The sequence below is a fragment of the Hetaerina americana genome, unplaced genomic scaffold, assembly GCF_022747635.1.
Source record: "Hetaerina americana unplaced genomic scaffold, ioHetAmer1.1.p SCAF_3, whole genome shotgun sequence".
Lineage (NCBI taxonomy): Eukaryota > Metazoa > Arthropoda > Insecta > Odonata > Calopterygidae > Hetaerina > Hetaerina americana.
Genome location: NW_027286874.1, coordinates 109,021,407 through 109,048,988, shown reverse-complemented (window position 1 = coordinate 109,048,988; position 27,582 = coordinate 109,021,407). Strand labels below are relative to the sequence as shown.

The following is a 27,582-nucleotide window of genomic DNA, read 5'->3' as shown; positions in this document are numbered from 1 at the left end:
GTTGTCTGATGTGTCATTTCCTTCTTTCACCCACTCAAGTGGCGGTTAGCAGGGTAAATATCTAAATAAACTTAATTTCATCCAATGTTAGTTAATGTTCCCTTGTCCAGCGGCAGTGTCCATGATTATTATTTATGCCTTAGGATAGATATATCCTGTGTTGGATTCTGTAACCCTTGTTATCTTACACCTTGCAATCCTATGTTTCCAACACAAAGGATTTGTGAAGTGACACTATGGTGATCAAGAAGTAAAAATTGAATTATTTTTACAGACTTTATTTTAAAAGTTCCCTAATTTACAAAAAAATATTGAATTATACAGTAATGAATCAGTATCTTGGCACCTTGAAGTCCGGTTCTCTGAAAAGAATAGTATGCACATGTTACTCACGAAACTTGAAAATGATAGATTCAAGAGTAATTTCATTGACAGAGCATTCAACAACCATCCCCTGCGCCCAAAATTTCGGATTATTTTTTACAGCAAGTGGTTTGATTTTTGCAACAAAAATATTTTAGTCCCAATTAGAAACTTTAATAAGAAAGGCTTTGTATCCATCAAGGCTTGCAAAATATTTCCCTTGATGGCAATCTGAACAAAGTTAATACATTAGTAACACAATGATTCCAACTGCGGAGGCTATGCCAATATAACTCAATTATTTTAAGAAAAATATGTGAAAACAGGCTTTAAAATAGTTCTTGCAATAAAGACATGCAAACAATTGTAACAGTAAAATGAAATTTTTTGATTCCTCTGATTGCAGAGATTGGATTGCCTATGGATGACACAAAACCTATGGAAGTAATGTATACATCGATTGATTTTAATTGTCATTGGGAATAAAGCAAAAGGGATACAGTAGAATGGAAAGAAGTCGGGAATTAAAAAAAAATCAAATCGCACAGTTAGAAATACAACAGGAAAAGTCGCTGCTGTTCTCCAGCATATTTAAATGTCACCATTGAAATAATTTATAATTATAATTTGTTGATGCTGGCAAAACATTGAAAATCTTTCGGCTGACATTGATGTAGAACACTATTTGGATAGCTGCACCTGATTTTAATTAGACATTAGTGAAGGGAGCTGCAGCCATGTCCTCTGCAGACAGAATCAATATTCTTTCATCTTGATGATATATGCAAATAATTTCTGAGAGAAAGGACAATGAACTATTCCTACCCATCCATCTTGTGAGCTCCTCCCAGGGCGCCTAATAGTGGGGTGCCAGGAGCCAGGCCAGAACTCCCTCCTTTCCGCTTCTGGATAATATTCTGAATCTTCTGCCACTCTCTGTCAAGTTCAGCTTTTTCATTCTTTTCCCTATGGTATTTTCGGGTACGACGGCCATCGGCCATTTTCACTCCATACTGGAAGGCTGCCTTAGGCAGGGCCTCTTTACTGTTCATGTACTCACTGTATTCCTCTTGAGTGTCAAAGTCCCATCTTCCTATGGGACCTTTCTTGTTCCCCTGTAAAATGGACATGGATGACAAATGATTCAAGTGATCCACAGATGTTAGCATTACCAATAATAGCCCTTCATTTTCAAGTTGCACTTTTGAAATGCATAAAAGAATCTGTGGTAGTATGTATCATGTCATGAATCTCTTGCCATCGTATCTTTAAATTATATTCATGCAGGATACCACTGATTAGATAATTCAAATGCATCTTGAAATACACTAAAATCTCATTGCATGTCTTTCAAGACATTAATATCAGTTATTGCATCGAGTTGCTGTTAAACTGAGGGGGAAAACCATTTCACAAAATACTTGGGCTTTATATTCGGATGTTTCTTTCCAGCCCAAGTTAATAGAATTGAAAGGTTGTGTATGCACATGTTTCTCAGGTGCCTCGACTATTTTGGCCAGAGGGAATAACCAAAAGATTACCATCATTGTAGAGATAAGATTGGGCATAAAAAAGACACCCACTTGACCAGTAGTGTCAGTGCCCTGACAATTGAACTAAATGTAACATTTGGTCACTGCAACATCGGAGAGTTAGTATTGTTTCATGTAACCATCCCTTTCAATTTCAGTCCCAAAAAAAGAAGCCTCATTGTATGCCCTAGAAATGCAGGGTGCTTCAAAGAGGACTTTACAACTTTGTACATTTGTATAAATATATCACGAAGACTCGAGGTGTTTCACAGAATCTTTTTGTAGCAAAATGGAATCAGTTTTGATTCACATCGTTATTTAATATCAAATACAACGGATGGAAATGCTGTGTGTTTTGGGCTGAAGATTAAAGTATGTGACACCTGTGAAACAAAATTTTGTACTGAGAATGGCTCAGACCCTCCAAGTAGGCCTATAATTTACTGCTTTGTTGAAACTGAGTAATCATTAGTAAGCTACAAGAAATTATCTGGGAATCCTTGTGTATCTAACGATGTTATAGAACAAGTGAAGCAAAGCTCTGTTAACAGTCCTATAATATTGATGTGGGGTGCTTTTGTTGAGATCAGTGGTCCACGTCCAACTGTTTGGCAAGTGTTGATGATGTTAGGATCCCAAACTGTACAGTGTAACAATGGGGCAAGAACTAAAAGATTAAGATGGGGTTGCTACTGAGGAATTACACCCAGAAATGCTACATCTGTAAGGTGAAGATTTCACTGGAAAGATAATCTTCAGTGATGGTCGACTTTCCACTTAAAGACAAGGTGAATACACCTTAAACTGCTGGATTTGGGGAAGTGAAAATCTACAACAATCCTTGGAAATGTTTACAACAGCCCCAATAGTTCATATCATTTGCGCTATAAGCAAGAGCAAAATTTAAAGATCTTTCTTCTATCAAGAGAAAACTATCAATAGAATAGTTTTGTGTGTGTGTGAATATCAACAAGGAGATACCTACAGAATTACATCATCTACTCAAACTGATCTTTGGATGTGGTCCTCACCCATGTGACTGAAGATCCCTCTACTTGATGCTGCCACGCACAATTTTGCCTCAAACCCCCCCCCCCCCCCTTCTTCCTCTCAGTCAACTTCGCGTGGGTGACACGCTCAAACCTCCCTCCACATACTACCTTGATCAAAAAGTTCCCGGAATAACCACCGTGTGGCGCTCCCATCGTTCCGATTTGAGTTCTGTTTTTTTTGTTAAATTGGTACATATGTTGTTCATATTCCCTTTAAATCTTAGTGTCATAACTTGACATTTGCAAAAGTTACGTAGCCAAGAGTACATCTATCTCTGTGTGTGTTGGCGATTTTTTACAATTTCAGAAATGGATTTAAATTTGCAACAACGAACTTGTATTAAATTTTGCGTAAAAAACGGATTTAGTGGCGCACGGACGTTGGAAATGTTGGAAAAGTGTTTCGGCAACGATTCTCTAAAAAAAACGGTCGTTTACCAGTGGCACGAGCGGTTCAGAAGTGGTCGTGAGTCAATCGAAGATGATGAACGCAGTGGCAGACCATCGACATCGAAAGTCGGTGAAAAAATTGATAAAGTAAAAGAAATGTTGGTCAATAACCGCAAATTAACCATCAGAGAAATAGCGGAGGACTTGAACATTGCCTATGGATCCGCCCAAGACATTGTGGTTAATGATTTGGGTTTCCGTCGTGTAGCAGCAAAGTTGGTGCCAAAAGACCTCAATTTCATGCAAAAAAGAGACCGTGTTGACGTCGCAAAAGACGTGATTTGCGAGGCTGAATCCGATCCCACATTCATCAAAAGGATCATTACTGGGGACGAGACGTGGGTTTATGAGTACGACACGCAATCCAGACATCAGGCAAGTGAATGGCGTTCACCAAATGAGCCGAGACCAAAAAAACCACGTCGTTTTCAGTCAAAAAAGAAGGCAATGCTGACGGTTTTCATGGATTACAACGGTGTAGTGCATCATGAATTTTTGCCAGAAGGCCAGACAGTAAACAAAGAGTATTATTTGGGCGTTATGAGACGTTTGCGTGAAGCAATTCGCCGAAAGAGACCAGAAATGTGGGCAGAAAACTCGTGGATTTTGCACCATGATAACGCACCGTCGCACAGTGCTATCATTATTCGTAATTTTTTGACGAAAAATGCAACAAATACCATCCAACAGCCACCGAATTCACCTGATTTGGCTCCCTGTGACTTCTTTCTGTTCAATCGAGTTAAAAAACCATTACGGGGAACGCGTTTTAGCAGCCGAGAGGAAGTAATGGAAAAATCGCAGGAAGCACTGATGGACATACCGAAAACCGAATATAAAAAATGTTTCGAGGATTGGATCAAGCGCTGGCATAAGTGTGTTGCAGTCGATGGGGATTACTTTGAAGGGGACAATATAGATTTAGATGAATAAACTTGTATTTTTAATTTTCTGAATAAATTCCGGGAAATTTTTGATCAAGGTAGTATAGTCAGTCAGGTGCAGGAAAAAGTCTTTGAAAACCATCGAAACAAACAGTTCTTTGTTCCTGGGCAAGTAATTCAAGTTAGCTTTGAACCTCAATGAGGCAATATTTTTAATTTGACGTGCTATTATATTCTAATGGCAGCAGGAATGCTTCACAGAGGTATTATTACTTATTTAGTGCTACAGCATCATGTTTTTAATAATCTCCTAGAAAATTACCACGGTTTCTGCTTACCTAAATTGAAAGTGCATCAAGAAATTAATATTAAAATATGCTTTGTTATCAAACTTCATGTCCATCTTTGCTTTCACTTCCAATCCCATTGCAATTCCTGAATGTGAAAGTATAACTTATGTGACTTAATTACATTACCATGAGAAAGTATCCCATCCATGCATGAATTCAATTAGTCTATTTGATTTATCCAAGTGCATGCAACAGAGATGGAAGTGATATCATTTCTACTGGCAGTTAAGCACTATAACGCATGGACAAAAGTTGATACATGAGGTCTGTGCAAGAAATAGGCAAACTGGTGCAATCTGGTGGCCATGGCGTACACTATATAGCCCCACCCACTAGCCAAGCGCTAGTTGCCTGAGACCCAATGAATCCTCTGTGCTTGTCGGATCACTGAGCTGTGTGCCAGTTATGTTAGTTTCTGTTGTCTTGGTTTTCACGGTTTGTCAAAAATGAAAATTGGCAAAATCATGGAGCAACAAATCAACACCAAGTTTTTTGTAAAGAGCGGTAAAAGTTATCAAGAAATTACTGAAATGTTGACAGCTGTTTACGGTGATAATGCTCAGAATAAAACATCCGTTTTCAAGTGGATTAAGCATTTTAAAGATGGCTGACAAGATGCCACGGAGCGGGATGACTTTCAACCACCTGTGTTGACCACAACATTGATTGTGTGCGGTCCCCTGTCCTTGCCAATCGTAGAAAAACTGTCCGAATGATAGCTGATGAACTGAATTAAGGAAAATCAACACTGCACAATATTTTAACCGAATATGATGGATGGATCCTTTGCCATGACAGTTTACCTTCACATACAGCATTGACTGTTAGCCAGTTTCTGGCAAAAAAAATTCAATCACCTTGATCCTTGATCATCCTCCTAATTATCCAGATCTCATCCCCTGGTACTTTTTCCTATTCCCAAAATGCAAAAATGTGATGAGGGGACATATCACTGGGAAGATGTGGAAGACACAATAAAGCAAGAAGTGACGAGAAAACTAAAAAGCCTAACTGCCGGGGAGGACTTCCAAGGGTGCTTTAAACAGGGGACAAAATCGATGTAGACTAAATTTTCCAAAATAAAGTTTTTGTAGCCTCAGTTTGAATATTAATTTGACAGACCTTGTATGATAAATAGTTCATGTATTTTATTTCCTGGAATCTATGTGCAAACTTTAACAGTGCTTAGCCTCATCCTGATTTCATAATTATAATTTTCCATAAACACACTTAATTTAGTAAATCTAATCTGTAAATGTCATAAACTGTGACTTGTAAGCCAACTGGAAATTTTCAGCATACAATACTGATAAATGAATAATACAAGGTTTGTATAAAAAGTATCGGTAACAATTTTTTCCTGATGTGTGCATGAAGTGCTGAATTCAAACTGTCGATTAAGTGTGCGTATGATTACAAATGGTATTGGCATTATTAAGATGACAGTGCACACCATTGTCACTGAAATATTGGCGATGCGAAAGATCTGTGCTGAATTCATCCCAAAGGTCTTGTCAGACAACCAAGAGCAAAGTTGAGTGTTTGATTGCAAAGACTTTCTGCAACAAAATTGCAACGATTCCCCAACCCCCTTACACTCCCAAATTGGCACCAGCAGACTATTTTTACTATTCCCAAAAGTGAAATCCTCCCTCAAAGGACACCACCATTGGACCCTAATTGCCCTAAAAGAAGCTTGTACGTATACCTTCAGAGGATCTTCCGGGATCCGCCTACCAGGGAGCCTTCGAGTGGCGGAAAAGTCACTGGCAAAAGTATGTCGACGCTCAAGTGATGTACTTATAAGAATTTTGTGGCATTGTAGCATTATCTGAAATAAACTATTTTTCAAAACTTTTCCCGATACTTATTACAGAAACCATGAATGCAAATTAGATTCTGAGGGTTTGATTTGAGGTATTTGGTGCATTCCATGAAAATTGCTCGTTATCATGTTTACAGCATTGAGGCTCAAGCTGGATAAATGAAATGGATACACATGAACGAAGATGACTAGCTAGCGGTTAGTGCAATCTGTGAGATTAACAACCGAAATTTCAAGATAAAGGCAAAATTAACTAAACAGCAATATTATTTTGGATAGTGAACATTGAAAGAGAAACATGACACATGATAATGTAAAGGCACCCATGGGTAACAATTAACTTCAAGGGAAACAGGTGAGTTCGTTTGTCGTCTGATAAAATTTTAGCACATCATTGAATTAAAAGAACAAAAGTAAACTTCATCAAATCAAAAAAAAATAGAACTATTACTTATTAACTTCAAAGGGCACTACTAGACATGGAAATAGAATATTTTAGTAAAAATATTTCATTATTGGCACTAATGACTGTTTAAGAACATTTCTGCCATGCTTTCGTACATATCACAATGCTATGAGAGTTCAATTCATATGAAACAAATAATATCATCGAGGAGTGAAACAGATGAGCTTTGGCCGCCATCATTATGAAGGGTGTAGCGGTTGTTAGGCAGCACTTCATATATCTGCATTCGGGAGAAGCAACACTACCACAAATCAACCGTGAATACTGTATGTAAGGTCGACTGCCATTCTATGACGCATGCAATGGTAGTGGCTGGTAAGCTGGTGCTTCTAAATGCGGGCTTAAGAACATTCTGCACTTTGAACTAAAATATAGGTGATAGGCATTTCTTTCTACCAGAATGATGCCATTACATAATCAATTATTCCAAGAGCTGTCGAATAACTCAAAGAGAAATGCTTAACAACAAAGGAATGTATAATACATTACTAAAATAAGTAGAAGATGATAATAATAATACATTACTATTCTTAAAATTCAATATTTGTTAACAATTTTGTTGGCATTCAGTTTTGTTCCTACCATTGTTAATTAATCAAACTATCAATTGTACTAAAAAATTGTACTAAAAAATTATATGAAATGCAAGTCTGTGCAAATTTCTATACAGACAGGAAAATAAAGCTATAGCATATTATCCAAAAGATGAGTTTCATAGAAATAATAGCAATTTGGACAGAGAGATTGGAGGCAAAAATGGAGAGTAAAGGAAAGGGCCAACATAAAAATTAATATAACTACTGTTTATGTCTATGAAGGACATATTAAAAAGAATGGCTTCATGCACATACCAAATTTAGCAATGACCTTAGCATTAAGGACAGCCTTATTATGAGCTTATGTGACGAATTTATCAAATGGACTGAAATCTTTTATGTTGAGCATTGACCTCATCGGCAAAATAGAATGTCTGGAAACAAAATCGATGGGCCGTCCATACACTAATATTGAAAAGTTGCTTCAAAGCAAATTTTGCATAGCTTGCAGCCTCTTCGAATCCAACCTTTTGGTCCCCATTTCCATATATTTTCCAGACATAAGTTAAGTCCCAAAGGTGAAAATGTTTTACGTCTATTGCTTGAGGTGGAAAATACAAACCAAGTCCATTTTCGTGTAGTCCACTTCATCATCTGAGTCGTCAATCGCATCTTGCATTTCCTCCAATCCAGGGTAGCACTCTGCATATCCCTGTGGCTCTGCAGCTAGCCTTGACAGCAGCTGCTGCGCCTTTGTCTGCTGAGGTTGCCCACCTGCACCAGCTTGCCCCAAGCTGCCAGCAGGCACCGATGCACCCATGGCATTGCCCATGCGCTGTGCCGTCTTTATCAAGGCTCCAATGCTGCCAAAAGCAAATTCACATGAGATAAAATAAAATTTTTATGCAAGCAAGGAGAGCACTTAATTGTACCTTTCAGTAAATTTGACCCAAATCCCATGATATTTGAGAGTGCAGTCGAATGGCTCGGAGGCCTCGGATCATTAAGTCGTGGACTTGACTTTTTTTGGTCCATCTTGCTCACCATGGAAGGTTTAGAGTATATTAAATTAGCAGAAGCAACTTAGAAATACTTATTCAGATAATTAGCTGAAATATAGAAGGAAAGATAGAAGAAAGCCTAATGGGAAACCAATCCAGATTCAGAAAAACTTATTCCAGTTTTCATGATAAATACAAATATTCCATTTCTAATTCTAAACTTACATTCAATGCCTGTTTCCATTAAAACCCATATACCTCTAAGCCCAAGGACAGCAATAAAAAGTAGGTCAAGGAATCTGTTGAGAGAAGTAGTCATGAACTCATGGATTAATGTCCTATGAAGAAATCTAGTTACAACCCTGGAATTTCAAACATTACTAAGATCTATAAGACTGTTTAAGGCATTGCTCAGAAATACTAAAAAATGAAAATACAATAATCCAATTTAAATTTCTTAGAGTCAATAAACATTTAGAAATTTAGGATGTAGTGAGCTGGGAAATCAGCACAGCTTGGTCAAACAAAGAAACCATGACTCCAGGGGATGATTGTGGAAATTGGATAAATAGTCCTGTCATGTTAGCTAGTAGTAGTAGTTTAAGGTGAGGTAACCAACAGCTGAGGTCATTTGTGCCATAGGGGATGGATAGGAAAGAATGGTGGAGAGAAACCCGGCGTCTGCATTAGCCTACTCTTTACGAAAGGCGCCAAGGGGTCCGCCGCTTAACGTCCCATCCGACGGACGGCGTACGCACTCAAAGTGCCCTCCACAATGCACCTCAAGTAGGGATTGAGATACCTCTGAAAAATATTCAACACTGCTGGGATTTGAACCCGGGCCCTCTGAGTGGGAAGCCAGTACGATAGCTGCCGCACCATCTCGATCCCCCTCATGTTAGCTAAATTTATCATTGATTAAATTTCCATTGAAATTACAGCAAGCTTTACATTTAAGGATTATACAATGAGTTCTTTAAATGCAAAAACAATCAGCAGCTCCATGCTGAGTTTTTCCTTTCAGTTAGAAAGAGATTCAGGACCATTTCTGCCTACTAAAATTTATAGTGGGATCAAAGACATTTAGGTCAAAGAAATAAAAAGATTTATTAATTTTAAATTAAACCCATAAACATATGATGAATTACTCCTTCCTGAATAGTGTCTTTCTACGTTAACTAGAATAGACAAATAAGATCAATATTTAAGTAAGAAGACAAAGACTATGTTAAAAATTACAAGGCAATTTCCATACGAACAAATATCTCAAAAAAATATTTGAAATACTGATGAGAACTAAGTTAGCATCCTTTTCAAAAGGAAAAAATATTTTTAATGAACCCAATCTGGCTTTACGGAAAAAGGTACCCAATCAACATTAGCACAATTCATTGGGAGTATTCTTTCATCCCCGGATGAGTTCTCTGTTGGTATTTTTAAGGATCTCATACAGTGGTCCATGTCATTCTCTTGAGTAGTCTGGAAACATATGCAGTGTGAGGCAAAGCCAATGATTGGTTCAAGCCCTATTTTATTAATAATACACCATTATTGAAAGTAGCGGGTACCTTGGAAGACTCAAATACTTGTTACACCTTGGAACTAAAAGTCATCAATATCGGGGTTCCACAACGGAGTACATAGGGTCCTTTGCTCTTTATTATGAATCCAAATAATTTACCATTGTCTACTTCAAGTGAATGAAGGGAAGCATAGGAGAATGGAGAGTGTGACTGAAACATTAAAAACGCTGGGCTACGAACCTTTACAAAGTAGAAGAAAAATAAGCAGACTTTGGGGAATGTTCTGCATTCTGAAGGGAGGGAAAGCTGGGGCAGAACTGAGGAAAGAGGCGGGAAATCCAAATTTAATGATTTTATTTATTTGGGAGATATAATCACAAATTCAAGGTAAAATGCCAGGCACAAAGAACAAATTTAGAAAAATTTTCGTTTCTTAATAAAACAATTGTTGATTGTAAGTTAAACTGCAAAACTGTTCGAGCCTGTTCCTAACAGAGGGCATACTTTTAAGAAAAGGTATAAACAATTTATATAATTATTTGATTGATGTGTTGCTTAGAATGGTATGTAACAGCTTACTTTTGATTTTTTTTTTGTTGATTGGGAAACTGATCTTAATGAGATGGGGATTTCCTTTTTTTTTTTGTGTTAGAGATTGGTGTTCGGAATTTTCCTTTAAGTGAATTGTTTCCTCTGACTGATTTTATTTATTATCTTTTGTAATATTCATTGGATTTGAAATGTTATGTTACTTTTCCAAGCCAAGTTTGATTGTAATACTTGGGAGATGTGTACCACCTGACATTGCCTATCTGCACATGTGCATTTTAATAGTAATAATAATAACAATAATGTACAGTGGAACCTCACTTAAATAGCACCTTGCACAACAAGTAATTCACATTATGAGCAAAAAATATTTAAAAAAATGACTTCCTTAACAAGCCACATTTGCGTGAGTGACGAGGAAAGGGGGATTGCTGGAATGACTATGCACCTGCTGCTTCAGTTTGTGTTAATCACTCATTCTGCTAGTATCTTAGCATCACTAGTGATCACACATTTTTCCCCACTTATTTTCAGACATATTGTTTGAGATTTTTTTGTGCAAAGTTTAAATATATATATTGGGCATCGTTTTAAAAATGTCCCCAAAGAAAAAGCCACAAAAAGACAGCCATGGGGGAATGAAAATAACCATAGAAATGAAAAGTAAAATCATGGAAAAGTGGAACTAGGTGTGAGCATGGCTGGTATAGCATGCAGAAGAACAAAATTAAGGAGATCATTAGTCATAAAATTAAAATGTTACTTTCTCGAAGTTATATCATTATTATTCTTTCCTGCTCAGACATTTGGCAGAGACACTAAAAATGCATCTGAATGGCAATGTCTAACTTAGAGGCATGCTATGGATTGTCCTTACACTCTCTCGTCCTCCTCCTCCTTTGCCTTCTTCTTCTCCGCATCTGCCCAGCCACCCTTCCCACTCAGCATGGCCTCCTCTACTTCCTCAGGCTTCTCAAAGTACGGTGCTCGTCTTTTCTCACTTTTATCCCTACAAGTAGGCAGAGGAAAACATTACAATGGCATGGATTATACTGGAAAGATGCAATACTACTGATGCAGATTTCTGTAATTACTTCCTTGTCACAGCCAAGCATTACCAGTTGCCTTCCCAGAGCTATATTCCAAAAAGGTTTCATTATTGAAACGCTTCGATGTAAACGATAGTGTATTTTCAATCAATCTTGTTAAGCACTCTTGATACTTGTATAATATCTTATCAAATAAAATTTTGTCAATTCTAATTTACCTGTCTTTGTCACCTCCTCTTTTGGGAATTCCTGGGATATAATCTCCAATGTCACCATAGATGCTTTCATCAGCTTTTGCCTGGAATGAAAATCACACATTATAAGCAAAACGATAGGTAAAATCAAAACCATATGAGCTCATAAGCAGCTTATAGGTAGCACCTTTTATTTCCAGATATTACAGCTGAAAATGAGGGTGCCCATCTTAATGAAAGTTCAATCTCCTCCCTCCCTTCTATCCTTCCTTCCTCCCCACCTAGTGCCCGGGGTCAATGAGTCGACCTCTCCCTGCCTGCTGGGCCCTTAGCCCACAGCACATCATGAGATCGGGGGCGGAGTGTTTCGCTTGCTTGCCATTCAAGGCCATCTGGCACTACCTGCCTCTCTTTAACACCCTGTTAAGGATATGCCACGCATGTTTATGTTTTGCAGCACCTACATCAATGATTGTTTATGAATGATACAAAGTAAAATATAGGACAAGTAAGAGAGCAAACAATCAACTGTTTCAGTGTTCCACAGACTTCAGAAACTCTTCCACCCTATAATAGCATTTATCTATCAGAAAATGATTGAGATATTTCGTAAATGTATTCCTAGAAGGAGCAGCTTTTATGCCTGGTGGCAGACAGTTGAAAATTTTGATGGTCACATGAAAGGGACTCTTATTATACAAAGCAAAAGAGTGGCAGAATAATTGTACATCAACACATGGTCGAGTATAATGCCCATGTACTTGAGCATTGGTGATTTGCTGTTTCATACTATCCTTAAATACATACATAAGTAATCAATAAACAGACAAAGTGAAGTTAGAAGTTTCAATTCTTTAAAATAAGGTTTCCAAGTTTACCAAGGTGGTATTTTTGTTATATACCTAATGCATCTTTTTTGCATAATAAATAATATTCAATAATACTCTAGCATAGCTCATATGTAACTAAAAGTTGCCATAGTAAACCATTTTTAGTATATTTAAATCTACAATGTTTGCAAGATTTCGTAGAATAAATCCACTTTTTGCCTAAGTGGAACATTGGCCATTGGCATGGATACCCCTTTTAAGGACTCATCAATAGACAAACCTAAAAACTTGGGTGCTGAGTACATATCCTTTCTATGGGATGGCCTTTTAAGCATAGGTCTGACTGAGGCACTTCCTTTTCTTTATTTATTTAAAAATTCACTATGCAATAATTTATGTGTAGTTCAGTATTGCTCATAGGTGGAAGAAGCAACCGGCTTTTATGAAAATTGAGATGCTAAGGTAATAAAAGATGCTGAAGAAATAGGAAATCACATTGCAGTAGAAAGGTACAATGTGCTTACCGTTTGCATATGGATGAAGAGCTTCATTGCACTTTTTGATACCTTAAACTGAGTTAGTCCGTGATGATGCTAATAAAGACAGAGGAGTGTTTAGGGGGAACTCTCATGAAAGAAAGCATGAGGCAGTCCAAGGGTGATATGTGAATAAATGATCATGTGGAGTAGTAATTCAAGGCAGTGACATACAAGATACGGCATGAAAAACTTACCATGCAGTGTTTGATTATGACAGTTTAGTAGGCACACTATTTACGATAAAATTGTGTAACACGTACTCATAATTATGCTACTGAACCATTTATACCTAGCTGACTAAATGTGATTCACAATTATCTCAGATTTATAATGCAGATGAACTGGATTGCAACTGAAATGTTGAACAGACATGTGTAGGACTTGGTAAGTGAATTCAAGGTTTACCAATGAAAAATTAGTACAGAAAGGATGTTTATAGTTCTGTGTGCTACTGCTGATCATAGCCACAAGTTGAAAAGTGTGGCCACAACTATTGCTGAATTAAAAATATTTAAAAAAAAGTCTATCTCAGTTTCAAAGTATTTAATTATCTTAAATAATTTAATTCTATTAACATTACTTGTACAGATGCTAGGAAGAGAATAGCATGAATAATACGCAAATTGGATAATTTGCACATGGACAATTGGGAGCTTACTCTGCCTATGAAACTTGCTTGGTGCTTCAAGAGTGCTTAAATTGAGGTGCAATTAAATTCATAAATCAGCCATAGACAACCAAATCATCACGCCAAGACACAATCACACATGGACAGCCAATGTTGCAGCTACGTCCACCATAATTGCCCCCTCACCTCCTAGATTCTGGAACAAACTATTCTTGTATAGAGAAGTTCCCCAGTACAGTTAAAACTCGCATTTGTACTATCCGAATTTACGTTTTACCACAATTTACTAATTTCCATCATGTCCCATAAAATTTCCACTTTTTGCAACGTAATCGGAACCCCACATTTACAAGAAAGTGTGCATGCATTGCAAAAGCACCTCCACTCACCTTCAAACCCTCATCGCCCTTCGCACCAGATCCCAAAGCACCAGACTTGGCTTCCTTCTTCCTGCCCTTTCTTGAGTGACGAGTGCCCTGTCTCAAGTATGACAGGATCTGCGCCAGCTTGTTGATGACTATCAAACAAAATTCAAAGAGAAGGTAAGATTTCTCAGAGAAGTGATTCTTAAATTTCTCTTTGACACATACAAACACATTCACCATTCATTTCTGTCAGTTATTTCCCGATTTTGTGCTCATCATATTAAGGCTTAAAGCTGGACTTCACCGCTCAGAAAAGTCATCCTCCGCAATCCCAAAGCACATTCGGCCCTTGATTAAAAATGTCTTCACGAAGAAAACAAATAATTCACTTTTCAAACATACTCTATGAAGAAGCTGGCACTTCACTTTTTGATTGAGCATTCAATAATATAATACAAATCAATATGACAGCTTTGGATGCAATATTATTTATTATAAATATTTAGAAACTCTACATATTACATAAATATATCACATAAGCTTAGGTTTACCATGCACACATGAGCACCATTTTTGAGCAATTTATTTATTTTAGAATTACGTTGCAATTAGGTGATTTTCCTGGTGGCAACGGTCAAGTTTGGTCAAAGATAACTCTTACAACAAAAATTACATACATACACGCACTAGAAAAACAGATAAGAGACAAAATATTCTTACATACAATGACACTTCCACATCACATACAAACAACATTTTAATAACTACAATGAAGTTTATTACCCAGTGGCTGCTTTACATTTATACTTAAAACTTCTAAAATAGGATGGAAAGGGCTCAAACAAACCTCCAGGCAGCTGGCTCCAATCAATAATAGTTCTATTTAAAAAAAGACTATTTTTTTAAATTTGTTTTTTGCGTCCTTATTTTTATTTTGAAACTATGGTCGTTTATTCCCTTAAAGTTAGGCTTTTCTATGCCATAAATCTTCCCACGCTTCGTCCTTTTTAACAATTCTATACATCGCGCCTAACCTACTCCTTTTTCTTCTATTTTTCAAACTCTCCCATTTCAGTATATCTAACATTTCTGTGACAGTATGTGTTCTTTTGTACCATCCGAGTACATATCTGGCTGCCTTTCTTTGAACTTTTTTTATCTTTTTAATATGTCCCACCTCATATGGATCCCACACTATGGAGGAGTATTCTAGGATAGGGATAACCAGTACCTTATATGCTTTTTCTTTTGTGGCTACGCTACTTCCTTTTAAAGTTCTCATTACCCAATGCAATACTTTAAATGCCTTCCGTGTCAAATTATCTCCTGGGACTCCACACCCAAGATCCCTAGCTAAATAAATGCCTAAATATTTGCATTGACTGGTACATGGGATTCTTTCTCCTAAGAGGGTGTAAATTTCCTTTTCTGCATTCTTTTTATTTGAAAAATTTATATGCTTACTTTTACTCATATTAATGCCCATATTATTATTTGTAACCCAGTCACCAAGGCGATTGATGTCATTTTGTAGTATTACGTGGTCATTTACATGCTCTATCCGTCTGTATATAATGCAGTCATCAGCAAAGAGTCTTATTTGGGAAAGTAAATTGTTTGTTTGATCGTTTACGTAAATTAGGAAGAGTAATGGCCCTAGAACACTGCCTTGTGGAACTCCTGCTAAAACGCTCACCTCATTTGAAAATGTATCCCCTAATGTTACTTTTTGAGTTCTGCCTCTAAGAAAATTTTTCCTCCATTGTCTAATGAGATAATGGTACCTCTAAAATACTTGAAGAGCAGGCATTTTTGATTCGAGAACACTTTTGTAAGCATTCCTGATCGTTAAAATCAAATGTTCACAGAAAACTGTTACATCAAATAATAAGATCAAAAATTTCAGTTGAATGACAAAATATTTGTAACAGTCCAGTCCATTTAAAACTACTGTTTAGTAGCATTTTAAATAATTTCAACGTAAGTATTCAACCTGGAGGTAGGCCTGATAAGTGAGGGTCATTCCTATACAGCATGAGGGAAATTCACAAATAGGAGTAGGGGGGGCAGTGCTTTTCCCTGTGCCGGTTATGGTTTCCCAGGAAGATCTGGTACCTTAATGATCACACAGCTTGTGTGGAGCTGAGGGTGCTCAGAGGCATACCCGAGAATCAAACCTCTGGACAGTAGCTCAGTGCTCCATCCATTGGACTACCACTCTTGAAATTAATAAGTAGCAGAAGAATTTAAATGCGGTTTAAAAATCAAACAAATACACTTTCCCATTGGAGAAAATGCTAGATTTATAAAATGAGTTCTTAAAAATATCTACTATACTCATACTCATGCAATCACCCACTGAGGCAAAACTAGAATTCAACTACTGTACCCTTTAAACTTTTTACTTTAGTACCCAGATGCTTTTCTAAGCAAGCATCATTAAACAGTATCATAACCTATAAATCTTAAGACCTTGGGAGAAAAATCACAGAGGCAGTGAGAAAACATTTCTTTAAAAAGATATCAGGGTGCATGAATAACCAAGCATATCGCAGTGTTACAAAACAAATCCTGACTTCAACACTCTGAATGTTTACTGGCCATTTGAGGACACAGCAAAAAGCAACTTTAGAACAATCCATCATAAAGGAATAAACACATGACCATTTTTAGAGAAAATTAATGCAAATTTTACAACTAGACAATGAGTCAATCTGCCATTGAAAGAGAGCAATTTTATTTTTATGAGATAATTTTTGCTTGCCAGTTCATGCAAGCTTTAATAATATTTCCTCATGTGAAGTGCTGAAATATCAGTGTTTTCTATAAAGTGCTCCCATAAAAAGCTCCCTGTTTCCAAAGCATAAATTCTTATAAGATAAATTAAAAGAATTCAATGGGCTGTATTTTTGAAAATAACAGAAGTCATGGAGGGTTTTCCCCAATGCTGCAGTCCCCAAAGTCAGTTAGCCTTGAGAGTATGAAACAAGAATGGTGGGGAAGGTGGAATCAAGTACATCACAAGTGCAAAAATATTTCCTTGCCTGGGACTTGAACCATAGATCTTCAACTTGATGGGATGCTCTTAACCACTTGAGCTATCAAGGAAACATAATTTAAACTGAAATCTGGAGGGGTTTATGAAACCAACTGCCCCGATTCTTTGGCCAGGTGTTCGTGTTAGGAAGGCATTTTGCCCACCAAAGGAGAGATTGATGAGGACACAAGAGGAAAGGATAGTAGGTAAAACAATCATACAATGTCATAAAAGATAGGAACAGTGTTTCATGACATGCATAGCCAGAAGAAGGGAACAAGCCACAATGGCCAAATACACATCAAACATGAAAGCCTGCCAAATGGCAAACACATATTTATCAACATGGACATAGATATAAAGAAAAGGGATATGAACACAGGAATGGTGAGGAAGGTGGAATCGAGCAGATCACAAGGGCCAAAAAAAGTTTTGACCAGGATTTGAACCACGGATCTTCAGCTTGCTAGGCCGATACTCATAACCACTTGACTTATCGAGGAATGCAAATTACACTGAAATCTCCAGGGGGGTTCATGCAACCTAGTGTCCTGATTCTTACATATATTAATGAATGCTTGTGATACAAATAAATGAATGTTTGCTTCAGGCAGTATAAATGGCTATGCATCAGCATATATGCACTCCTTCCCACATTATGATGCATGGAACTGAAATTTGGGCGTAGGGGTATGAGGTGCTTGAGTGTTTCTGGTAATAATACGAGGGGAAAGTCTGGAAGAAGTGTGATTGGGTATTGAACGAATGTGGGTCGAACGTACTGACAATAGCCAAGCATGAAAGAAGTGTGCTATGCTGATTTGGTCATGCTGAGAGAGAATGGTTATGAGATGAATCACAAAAAGATATGATATGAGAGATAAATCTATGAGCCTGAGAGAGGAAGGAGTCGATGGAGGAAGTGAATAAGTGAATCTGGTTGAAGACACTCTTGAAACACAAGGAATATTATAGATTTGGAAAGAGAAAAGTATAAATGAAACTAGGAAGGAATATGAATAGAGAAAGAAGTACGCAAGAATAAAGAGAGAATGCAAGGGGGAATAAGTGTCCCTTCCTAACCTAGTTCCAGGCTTTAACTGACAATGACTAACACAAAAGGAAACAGAATTAAGGGCATGTATGCAGTAGCAACAAGGTTTCACATTAGTCATACTTACATATATGAAGCAATAATGACTATAATTCAGGTGGTTTTTATGTGCCAATATGGTTTCAGCTACACTTTTGATAAATGCATCCATGTACTAATGTCACCACATGCAATCAATCAAATCCAAGTTTTTGCGAGCCCTCGGCTCATCTTTGCTTTTCACTGAAATCCAAATGAGAGAACCCACCTATGTCATTAGTTGTGAGTGTGGCAGCAGATTCGAGGGACGGGACATCTGCTCTGCTTCGAATCAGAGTGGTCGGGATGTCACTCTCGTTGGTCCCTCCGCCAATCCCCCCCAACCCTTCCTCTTCTAATTCAATGACATATGCAGTGCGACCGGGTGAAAACAGCTCATTGCGTTCTATGGGGCCACGATTCTTGAATGCAGCCCTTTCGCGTCACATGACACAGAATGAAACACAAGGAATAACATTGAAATATTGTCATATTCCTTATACACCACCACGCCATCAAAACATCTTCTTGCTACTAAGCATAGTTTCATAGAGGAGGGCGATAGATAATATAATTACAATGGAGGACTGTAAAAAAAATGTTTGATTCAGAAAAACTTATGTAATAAAAAATTTGTGGGTGAACATCTGTGTATGCTTTCTATTATCTGTTGATATCTTAAACTGTCTATTTCAATATTTACGTACATTATATTTCACCATTTGTTTCAAAAGCAGGCGGTGGTATCTTTCATTTTGATGCACACATAATAAAAAAAAACAACAATTAGTTTGCTAAATGCCTTCTGACTTGCACATGAATATATACAATATTACTAAAAATATCAACACAATACCGAGGTCTTTTGTTATGTAAGAAATATGGTTAATATTACAGTATTACATTATTATAATATTACAGCATGGTAAATTACAGATTCAGGTGTGGTGTGGTGGAACTGTTCCATAATAACAGAGACAAAGACTATTACAATTTTCCCCTAAATAAAGATTTATTCCAGACTAGTTTCAATGCACTACATCGTTCACAAGTGCAAAATGATGTAGTAATTCAAACTAGTCGGAAATAAATCTTTATTAAGGGGAAAATTGTAATAGTCTTTACCTCTGTTCTTACAGTATTGTGTTTAAGTAGATTAAATTAAAGGTTAATCAATTAATTATAGATTACTAAAAACCAAAAAAAATGTAACCAAGTTGTGACAAAAGAAATAAAAACCACAGCAGACACCTGTAAATGCTCCGTCCCAAGCTTGTTTTGAACTGCATCTCCTCCTCCTCTGCATCCCGCCTTTCCCTCTTGTTGCGCATCAAGCTCTCCATTTCATCCTCTTCCTCTTGCTCCTTCACCTGGATCTCACTGCGAACCTATCAAGCACAAGTTCCCACAATCAGCAACAGGAACAAACATTTACGCACTTAAGCAATGGCTTCATGTCTGACTCCCACACTCATGGGTGAGCTTCAAGGATATCTTACACTACTTCAGGAGGACAGATGGTCTATCAAGTATGAGCCCTGGTTCCTTGCTCTCCGACTACTGACGCTACCAACACTTCAACAATGCCAATTAGATTAGAGCAGACTATATGTACATATGTGAGTGTACGTCAGTTGGGTGTGATGATGATGTGAATTAAAAACAAGTACAGAGACAGCTACGCCAAAAAATTTCATTCCGCACCCATGACATAGCTGTCATAGATGCGGAATGAAATTTTTGAACATGATATCAGTATAATATTAGCTACAAAATCAATTCAAATACTGAATGCAAAAGTTTTTAAAATGTAAAAATCTTTCACCTTCAACATGGACCCATAATTGTAATGCACACGTGTATTGCACAATGTATTTGCATGCATGTAAGTTATAAAGGTTTTTGAATGAATACATGACTTTGTGGGTGTAGATTGACATGAATTTGTGGGTTTTACATGCAGTTTTACTCTCTTTTACAGGCAGTGACCTAACACCTCCCACCACATGCCCTTGCGCCGGCTTGCTGGGTAGATGAATGTAGATCAACCAGCGCACTCATCCCTATTGTTGATTTCATGGCCATATATTATCATTCAACAAACTTATGAAAACATAATTTTAAAAGTATTTTTCATCCTACACTCAATGTTACAACTTTTTACTGGTCGTTCAAAAATTTTAATTCATGGTTTCACTGCAATTGGGATTCTTATTATATAGAAGAGACAGCTTCAAGCCATGACATATGTGATGGTTTTCTTGAGATGCCCACTATTCCTTTCCGACACTAGTAGTTAAATGATTTAACATAGGGCAGCAGTAAAGTTGACGGATCTGCATCAGAATTGAGGTCATCATGACCGCAAAAGTACTTTTGCAGAAATGAAAACCACATTCACCCGAGTGATCCACAAGGAGTTTAAATGCAAATGTTCAATTAAGGATTTTTTTATGAGCTTTTTTACGAAAGCATGCATATACTTTCAGGCTTCAGCATACATTAAAAATAATTATCATTAATCACATTAAAATTGTCAATACACCTGAGCACACAAAAGACATTAAGAAATCAAGTCTAAATATTTTACTTTGCAAGATTGAAAAGTACATCCCTTATAAGTATGACAATAGGGCCAAGATTGTTTTAGTTATAGTTTCTTTTGTGGGGTTGAGATTGAGACTAAACAGTCCTTTCTTCCACCTAACCGACAAACACAAGATTGTAGATTAAATGGAGAAGACAGGATGTCACTAAGAAAGCAAAGAATATTCAATCAAATATCAATTTTTTCAGAGGCAATCATTAAAATTGACAGAAAAGTTTGAAGAATAAAATAAACGAGAACGTATGAAAAAGATTGTGCCATAAGTCCTGCACGCATTAAATAATCACATACATTGAGAATATTCATGATAAATCAAGCGGAGTGACTCCACTCCAAGTCTCCACAAAAGGGAGATGCACTTGCCTTTTGGAGGAGAGCGTAGTCGAGACCTTTCACCAAGTGAGTGTGCTCCATGTCACCACCCAAGAACTTTGACTCCTGGATCATCTGCCTCCTCCGCTCTGCAGCATCCATGCCACTGTAGCAAGAGGAAAATGTCACACCTTGGATCTTTGTCATGTCTAAATTTATCCAACCACATCAATTCTAACAGCAGGCAGCGTGAAAGATGTCAACCAAAGTTAGAATGTGTTAGTAATCTCACTTCAGGTTCTCCAAAGGTTGAGGGCATGTGACTCTTAAAATAAAATCTAATATTGACAGTTGTACAAAAGCATGATTTCAACATGGTTGAGTATGGGTTGAAATGTTCAACCCATAATCTTATGGTTGATGGTAAGCAACTGCTCGACATACTAGCCTCTTCAATTCAAAATATACATTACACAGGTTTGTTTTTGCAGCGGGACATTACTGTTAACCCAAGATGAAGTAGGAAAATTACCTATGGATGCATGTGCATGGAGATTCCGTCATGCAATGAGGTATGGACACGTGTGGCGGCAGGCAAGAGAAGGTTGCAGTTACAAAAATATGAAGAAGGTTATGGGGACAGAATCAATCACCCATGATGAAGCCATACAATCAGTAGGGGAGGGGAGAGAAAGTTTTCGCAGATTGCTATACTAAACTAATTAGAAACCAAGATTCGGCTCCTGGTCATTTTAACTTTTTGCTAGAGACAATACATCAGTTTCCACTAGTTCAGACCAACCAAGATGTTTTGCCACTCCCACAACCTGGGAGTAAGTCGTTTCATTTTGCTCATCTGGATAACCCTATATTAAAAAAATATTGTTTTTCTGAGGATGTGAAAACTTGTCTATTTTATTTTCTAGCAGGAAAGCCTTATACTTTAATTGCTCAATCTCCGGAATGATCCCTTCATACTATTGATTCAGATTTTGAACTCATCATATTTCTATAATAGAAACCTCACTGCCGCCTTCACAATACTCTCTTTAAGTATTATTACCTTAGAAAATTCATCAGCTGGAAGTCAAACTCACTGTGGAAGCTTTTCAACAGGGGAAGAGTCGTGAGTATTATGGGACTACAATGGGAACAGTATTGTGACAGCAACTTCACCATCACTTATCACAGTAGCAATCATTAGAGTACATGATTTGATCATAGCCCTCTTTGTTCAAATGGCAGTGTATGTGCAATCATTTCTCAAATTTGCCATTTGATTCCAAGCTTTACAATTCTTAGGAATTTAACTTTCATAACCGTCCCAGATAGATGCATTGCTCATCATCTAAGATCTTGTTCAAATATGTTAAAAGAGAAGCTGACACCGAGCCTATAATAAGAGTCCATTACAAAGAGATCTCTTTCAAATTATGTGTAAAAAAACTTAGGACAGAAAATCTAAATTTTTCTCCTTGACTTAGATTTACAGGGTTCGTCCGGAAAATAAGTGTACTGACTCCTGGGCTGGGCGCGCCGCTCCAGGCGCACCCAGCACCGCTCTGACGGGCTGCGATTGGAGGGGGGTATGTTGGCAAGCGATGCTGAAAAAGGCAGTCGGCTCTGAGCTGTGGTGTAGTGAGGAGCTCTGTTAACGCGAACCTCCACGCTCGACCCATGTCACGGAACGCGATGCCGAAGTTTTTGGAGCAGCGTTATTCCATCAAATTTGCGGTAAAGCTTGGGAAATCGTCTACCGAAACTGTCGGTATGATTAACCAGGCTTACGGGGAGTCAGCCATGTCCAGAAACATGATCTTTTGGTGGCACAAGATGTTCGTGGAGGGCAGAGAAGACGTCGACGACGAGTCTTCGAGAGGTTCCCGATGATGCCTTCGCGGGAGCGTTTCAGGAATGGGAACGCCGCTGGAACAAGTGTATCGACTCACAAGGGTCCTATTTTGAGGAATATTAGCTTAAGATATGTAAAAGTGTAATACATTTTTTTTCCAGAGCTCAGTACACTTATTTTCCGGACGAACCCTGTATCTAAATACTGGCTGTGTGCCACAAATTTAATATTTTTTTAGGCACAATATTTTCTGCATTCATAACCTCAGTCAAAGTAGTATAATGCTTTAAAAATACTAACGATTTGACATCAGGAGCCACAGCTCTATATCCTCCTGCAGCAGAAAGTGGATCTTCACTCTGGTAGTCAGGGTTGGCTCCCTCTCGCCTCTCCCGTGCTCGGTCTCGGTACTTCTTCGCCAGCTCAGCCATTTTATCCTCTTCCTGCTTTTTGAGCTTAGCATAGAAGCTGCAAATATAACAAAGAATTATTCTTCACCGCATCATATGAACATCAAAGTTTTTTCTCAATGCCATAATGAGGTTTTCAAGGAGGAATGGTAAGTTAAATATTAAAATAAAGAGGGCAAAACCTGGAGTAGGTGGAACAGTTAGCGTACCTTTTTAGGGTCTGGAAACAAAATAATCACAGTAGTAGAGACACAAGGAAAAGAATTGCACAAGGTTAAGAAGCTTTCACAAGAAGGGGGGAATTTATGAGAGGGATGTTGAGAAGAATTTTTACAAAAGATAAGTGAAAACTTTGACTCGGAGGATGGTTTCATTTGCAGTACATGCAAAAAAAAATTCATTATTGTAAATTAATTCAGAACTTAGCGTCAAAAAAAGAAAGAATAAGCATTTACTCATTTAAAGTTAAACCTGGAAAGATCTATTGTGACTCCACATTTAAGGTAATATAGGACACTCTAAAAATTTAAAGCTGTGGTTTAAAAAATTATAATGGTTATATTCTTATGTTCCATAGATGGGCTGCAAAGATTTTTGTCCGTCTCATCCCAATTACCCAACCCCTTCCCTCAAGTCACCCAGTAGAAATTTTCATACATCTTCTCCTTTCCAGAATGTCCAATTTTTCTTTCCCCAAGTCCCTTAATCCCAAACCCAACCTGTCTGACTGAATTTTCTAAAAAAATTAATCACTAATCCAAATATGGCCATTATTACCACTGACAAAAGCCAACCTGGACTGCAAAAGGGAGGTAAAAACAACTTTCCGATACCTCTTTATACAGGCAAGTACCTCAGGATCGTAATCTCACTCTTCAAGAGTCAATTTCCACCATTTAATGGGCCCAATGAAGGCCTATCCCCCAAAGACAACTCCCTTCTTTCCCCTTCCCACCCATGCACCTCTCATTTCTAAATCCTCCCAAAGATCCATTAGCCTTAAAACCCCAGTCATTGGATTTTATCCTCTTGCAAATCCACGAGAAAAATAATTTACATCCATCCATTTACGATACTTAACATTTCCTCGAAAGATGCCAATCAACCTCCATCTCACCGGATTCCGATATAACCATGGCCATCATTGATGTCACATCCCTCTGCACCTCAATTCCCCAGTAAAGAGGTCTCTCCTCCCTCCAATACTACCTCTCCCAATGCCCTAAGCCACACATCCCCAGCACTGTTCCTCCACAGCCCCTCTGCTTTCATACTTATCCATAATCCTTTTTCTATGACAATAAATGGATTTATGGATATGCTGCTCTGCAAATGAAAGCTGTATTTCATGTCAATTTGTATTACCGCAATACTGAATTTTATGATCTTTCTGCAGGAAAATTCAACTACCCATGGAAAGAATTCCAGTGAAAAAGAGACATACATCAAATTAAGTGTATTGACGTGAAAAATATATTAGTTCATTCCTAATTGTGTGTCAGTTATAGCAACATAGTGTGTGGCAAGAAACTTGTTTGAATTTCACCGCAAATTCTCAAATTTCACAGTTATGAATGGTATTCTGCTTAAACAACTAAACAAAAAAGTATAACCATTATTGAAATAGAAAGAAAGACTCGTACTTTTCCACAGATTTTATTAAACGTGCCGTTTAATAAAATCTGTGGAAAAGTACGAGTCTTTCTTTCTATTTCAATAATGGATATCAATTACTTCCACGAAGTGAAGCCTGAAACAATAGAAAAAAGTATAAGTTTATACAGGTAGCAGATGTCATGATTAGAGGGCAAATGCCACCTTGAAGATAATAACAAAATACACAAACATGACATAGCAATAACAATTCTAAAGGGCACGAGTAAACTTTTCATTATTGCATGTTAGCTGTAAACTTTTATTGACCCTAATATGTAAGGTTAAAGAAATTGGTAGGAAGAACCCAACATCCAGTTCCCATAGTGGCACATATAATTTGGAAAATATCAACATGAAAGAATAGCATTGAAAGTTGATGATATTGATAACCAAAGCCATTAATTCGTCGTTGACACATTATAAAGCACCCTTTTGCATTGTCATTAACGGTTAAAATACGAGTGCAAATAATATTTTCCAGTGAGTTCTCAATCAATAGAACATCCATTGACGCGCTAAGTATGTTTAAATATTTAGGGGACCTCTTTTTTTTCCGCCTTCTTTCCGCTCGATCTTCAGGATCTCCTCCTTCATCGTCTCCATCCCCGAATACATTGGTTCCTTCAGATGGGCTTATTTGAGCTTTCGAGAACGGAGGTTGCATAGACGTCGAAGAGGACGTATGTTGTGAGGCTCCTGATGATGCAGTAGATGAATGTAGGGTTGACGAATGTACCGAAGCACGGGGCGTCATCAGAAGACGGCGAAAGTCTTCATTGGTCAGACGTTGGGACCTATTCCAACCAGAAAGATAAACATGATTTTTAAGCGGGGACAGAAAACACGAATCCTGTCTTTCGACGCAGCAAAAAAAATTAAAATGTAGACATACCTGTCACCAACATCATCTCTCCCCTCCCCAGATGTATTATATTCGTCTATAAAAGATTGAAATTTAGATTATTGACAAATGAGAATTTTTTGCACTTTTTCCGAATGTGTAAATCAACACTCGTTTCAAAGTTAACTTACTTTCGGGCATGTTGGCATATATCTATTGGCAGCAAAAGGAGAGTTTTGAGAATTCACATCCCTTTCTGTCAACAATTGGCGAAAAAAGCTTACAAATAAGAAGAACAGGAAGAATTATTTTCCAGAAAATTGTTATACCATTAGAATTGAAATGTCATTTTGATTAACGATTTGTTTATATAATTACTGAATACACTTAGCGAAATTACGGTGGTCACCGTAATCACCTTAGAAAACAATCCATTCACAATCTTTCAATGCGTATATCGCAATCAAAGGTCGACACTTCAATATATTGCGATACGTCGAGACGAATTTCGACTATTGAATATTGGCTCAACCGAGTGATGACTTTAAATTGGACTCTTGTTCTTTGTTAGAAATTATCTTCTATGTAAACTACTCGCACTAATATTTCTTACAAAGAACATGATTTCCCTGGAGAATTTTTAGTCTACATGTTGATTTTAAAAAAGTGAATAGATACTTCCATATGCTGTCTGAACCCGAATACGTGTTACCTTAAAATGCTCGACCATACAAGTAGGACAAGAGATGATTATAAGTTTCTGAAGCCTCTTTACCTTGGCCTCACTATAAATGAATTACTTAATTGGAAAAAGTAATTAGCTAGACATCAGCCCAAATCGCTCGAGCATTTGGAGCCTAGGCTAGAATTGAGGCAAGGTCGAAATAGAGGATCTGAAGTCCTTATTACAGATTAAATCCGGCCAACTGCCATTCATTAGTATATTTTGGATAGGGAAATCTAATGGCCTGTGCAGCCTCTAAGCATTACAAAAATGAAAATTATCAATGGACTTACTTTCAGAGCATGGTCAACTATATCAGTTGCCACCATCATGCCCATGGTCTTGAAACTCCAATACTGACTGATACATATGTCAATTCACTCGCTCCCGCAAATTCAGCTTTCACACCCATACCTGGTATCTATAATCATAATACCAGATATTTAATCCTCAACTGTTAAGTGTACCAAGTAAAAAACTCATCCTCCAGGTATGGATTGAGTAGTCCTCTGATATTATTCCTAACCCTCACACAATAGTAAATCAGTGATTCTTAAAACTATCACCATCAATGGGTATTTCCTGAGTATGCGTCATAAGTACAATTTAAATGCGTAAAAATGATAATATGCAGTATGTATTTTGTTTATTAATAACCACAATTGGGATGATTAGAGTATATATCCTCAAACTCTATTACTTGGAATTAGGACCAGCAATTATTTACCCAAATTTTAATGCCGGGTAAGATTTATTCAGCAACATTCTCAGATAATATTTTCCATTACCTCAGATACTTTTCTTAGCTTTGTTAATGTAACAAATGAAAAGAACAATATCGAAGACCTAAGAAATGGTGGTGAAAAAGTTTAAA

General features: G+C 37.4%; 1 protein-coding gene across 1 annotated transcript; it reads right to left on the bottom strand.

Moving 5' to 3' along the window:
* Positions 1 to 262: 262 nt before the first annotated feature.
* On the bottom strand, positions 263 to 26,420 carry beag (IC cytokine homolog beag). The gene is made up of 14 exons (XM_071588352.1): positions 26,403 to 26,420; positions 26,176 to 26,263; positions 26,036 to 26,081; positions 25,686 to 25,937; positions 23,378 to 23,545; positions 21,277 to 21,391; positions 19,557 to 19,693; positions 18,535 to 18,740; positions 14,161 to 14,288; positions 11,799 to 11,878; positions 11,409 to 11,540; positions 8,081 to 8,321; positions 1,189 to 1,478; positions 263 to 362 (listed from the first exon to the last, which is right to left on the bottom strand). The coding sequence occupies exons 2-14, from the start codon at positions 26,183 to 26,185 to the stop codon at positions 332 to 334; spliced, it is 1,836 nt and encodes a 611-aa protein (XP_071444453.1). The 5' UTR covers positions 26,186 to 26,263; positions 26,403 to 26,420; the 3' UTR covers positions 263 to 331.
* Between the last annotated feature and the right edge of the window lie 1,162 nt (positions 26,421 to 27,582).

Coding starts and splice junctions, on each gene's coding strand:
- beag (XM_071588352.1), bottom strand. Junction 11,879..14,160: donor AGGGCGATGAGGGTTTGAAG/GTGAGTGGAGGT, acceptor TTTTCATTCCAG/GCAAAAGCTGATGAAAGCAT. Junction 363..1,188: donor GGAGCTCACAAGATGGATGG/GTAGGAATAGTT, acceptor TATTCTTTTCAG/AGAACCGGACTTCAAGGTGC.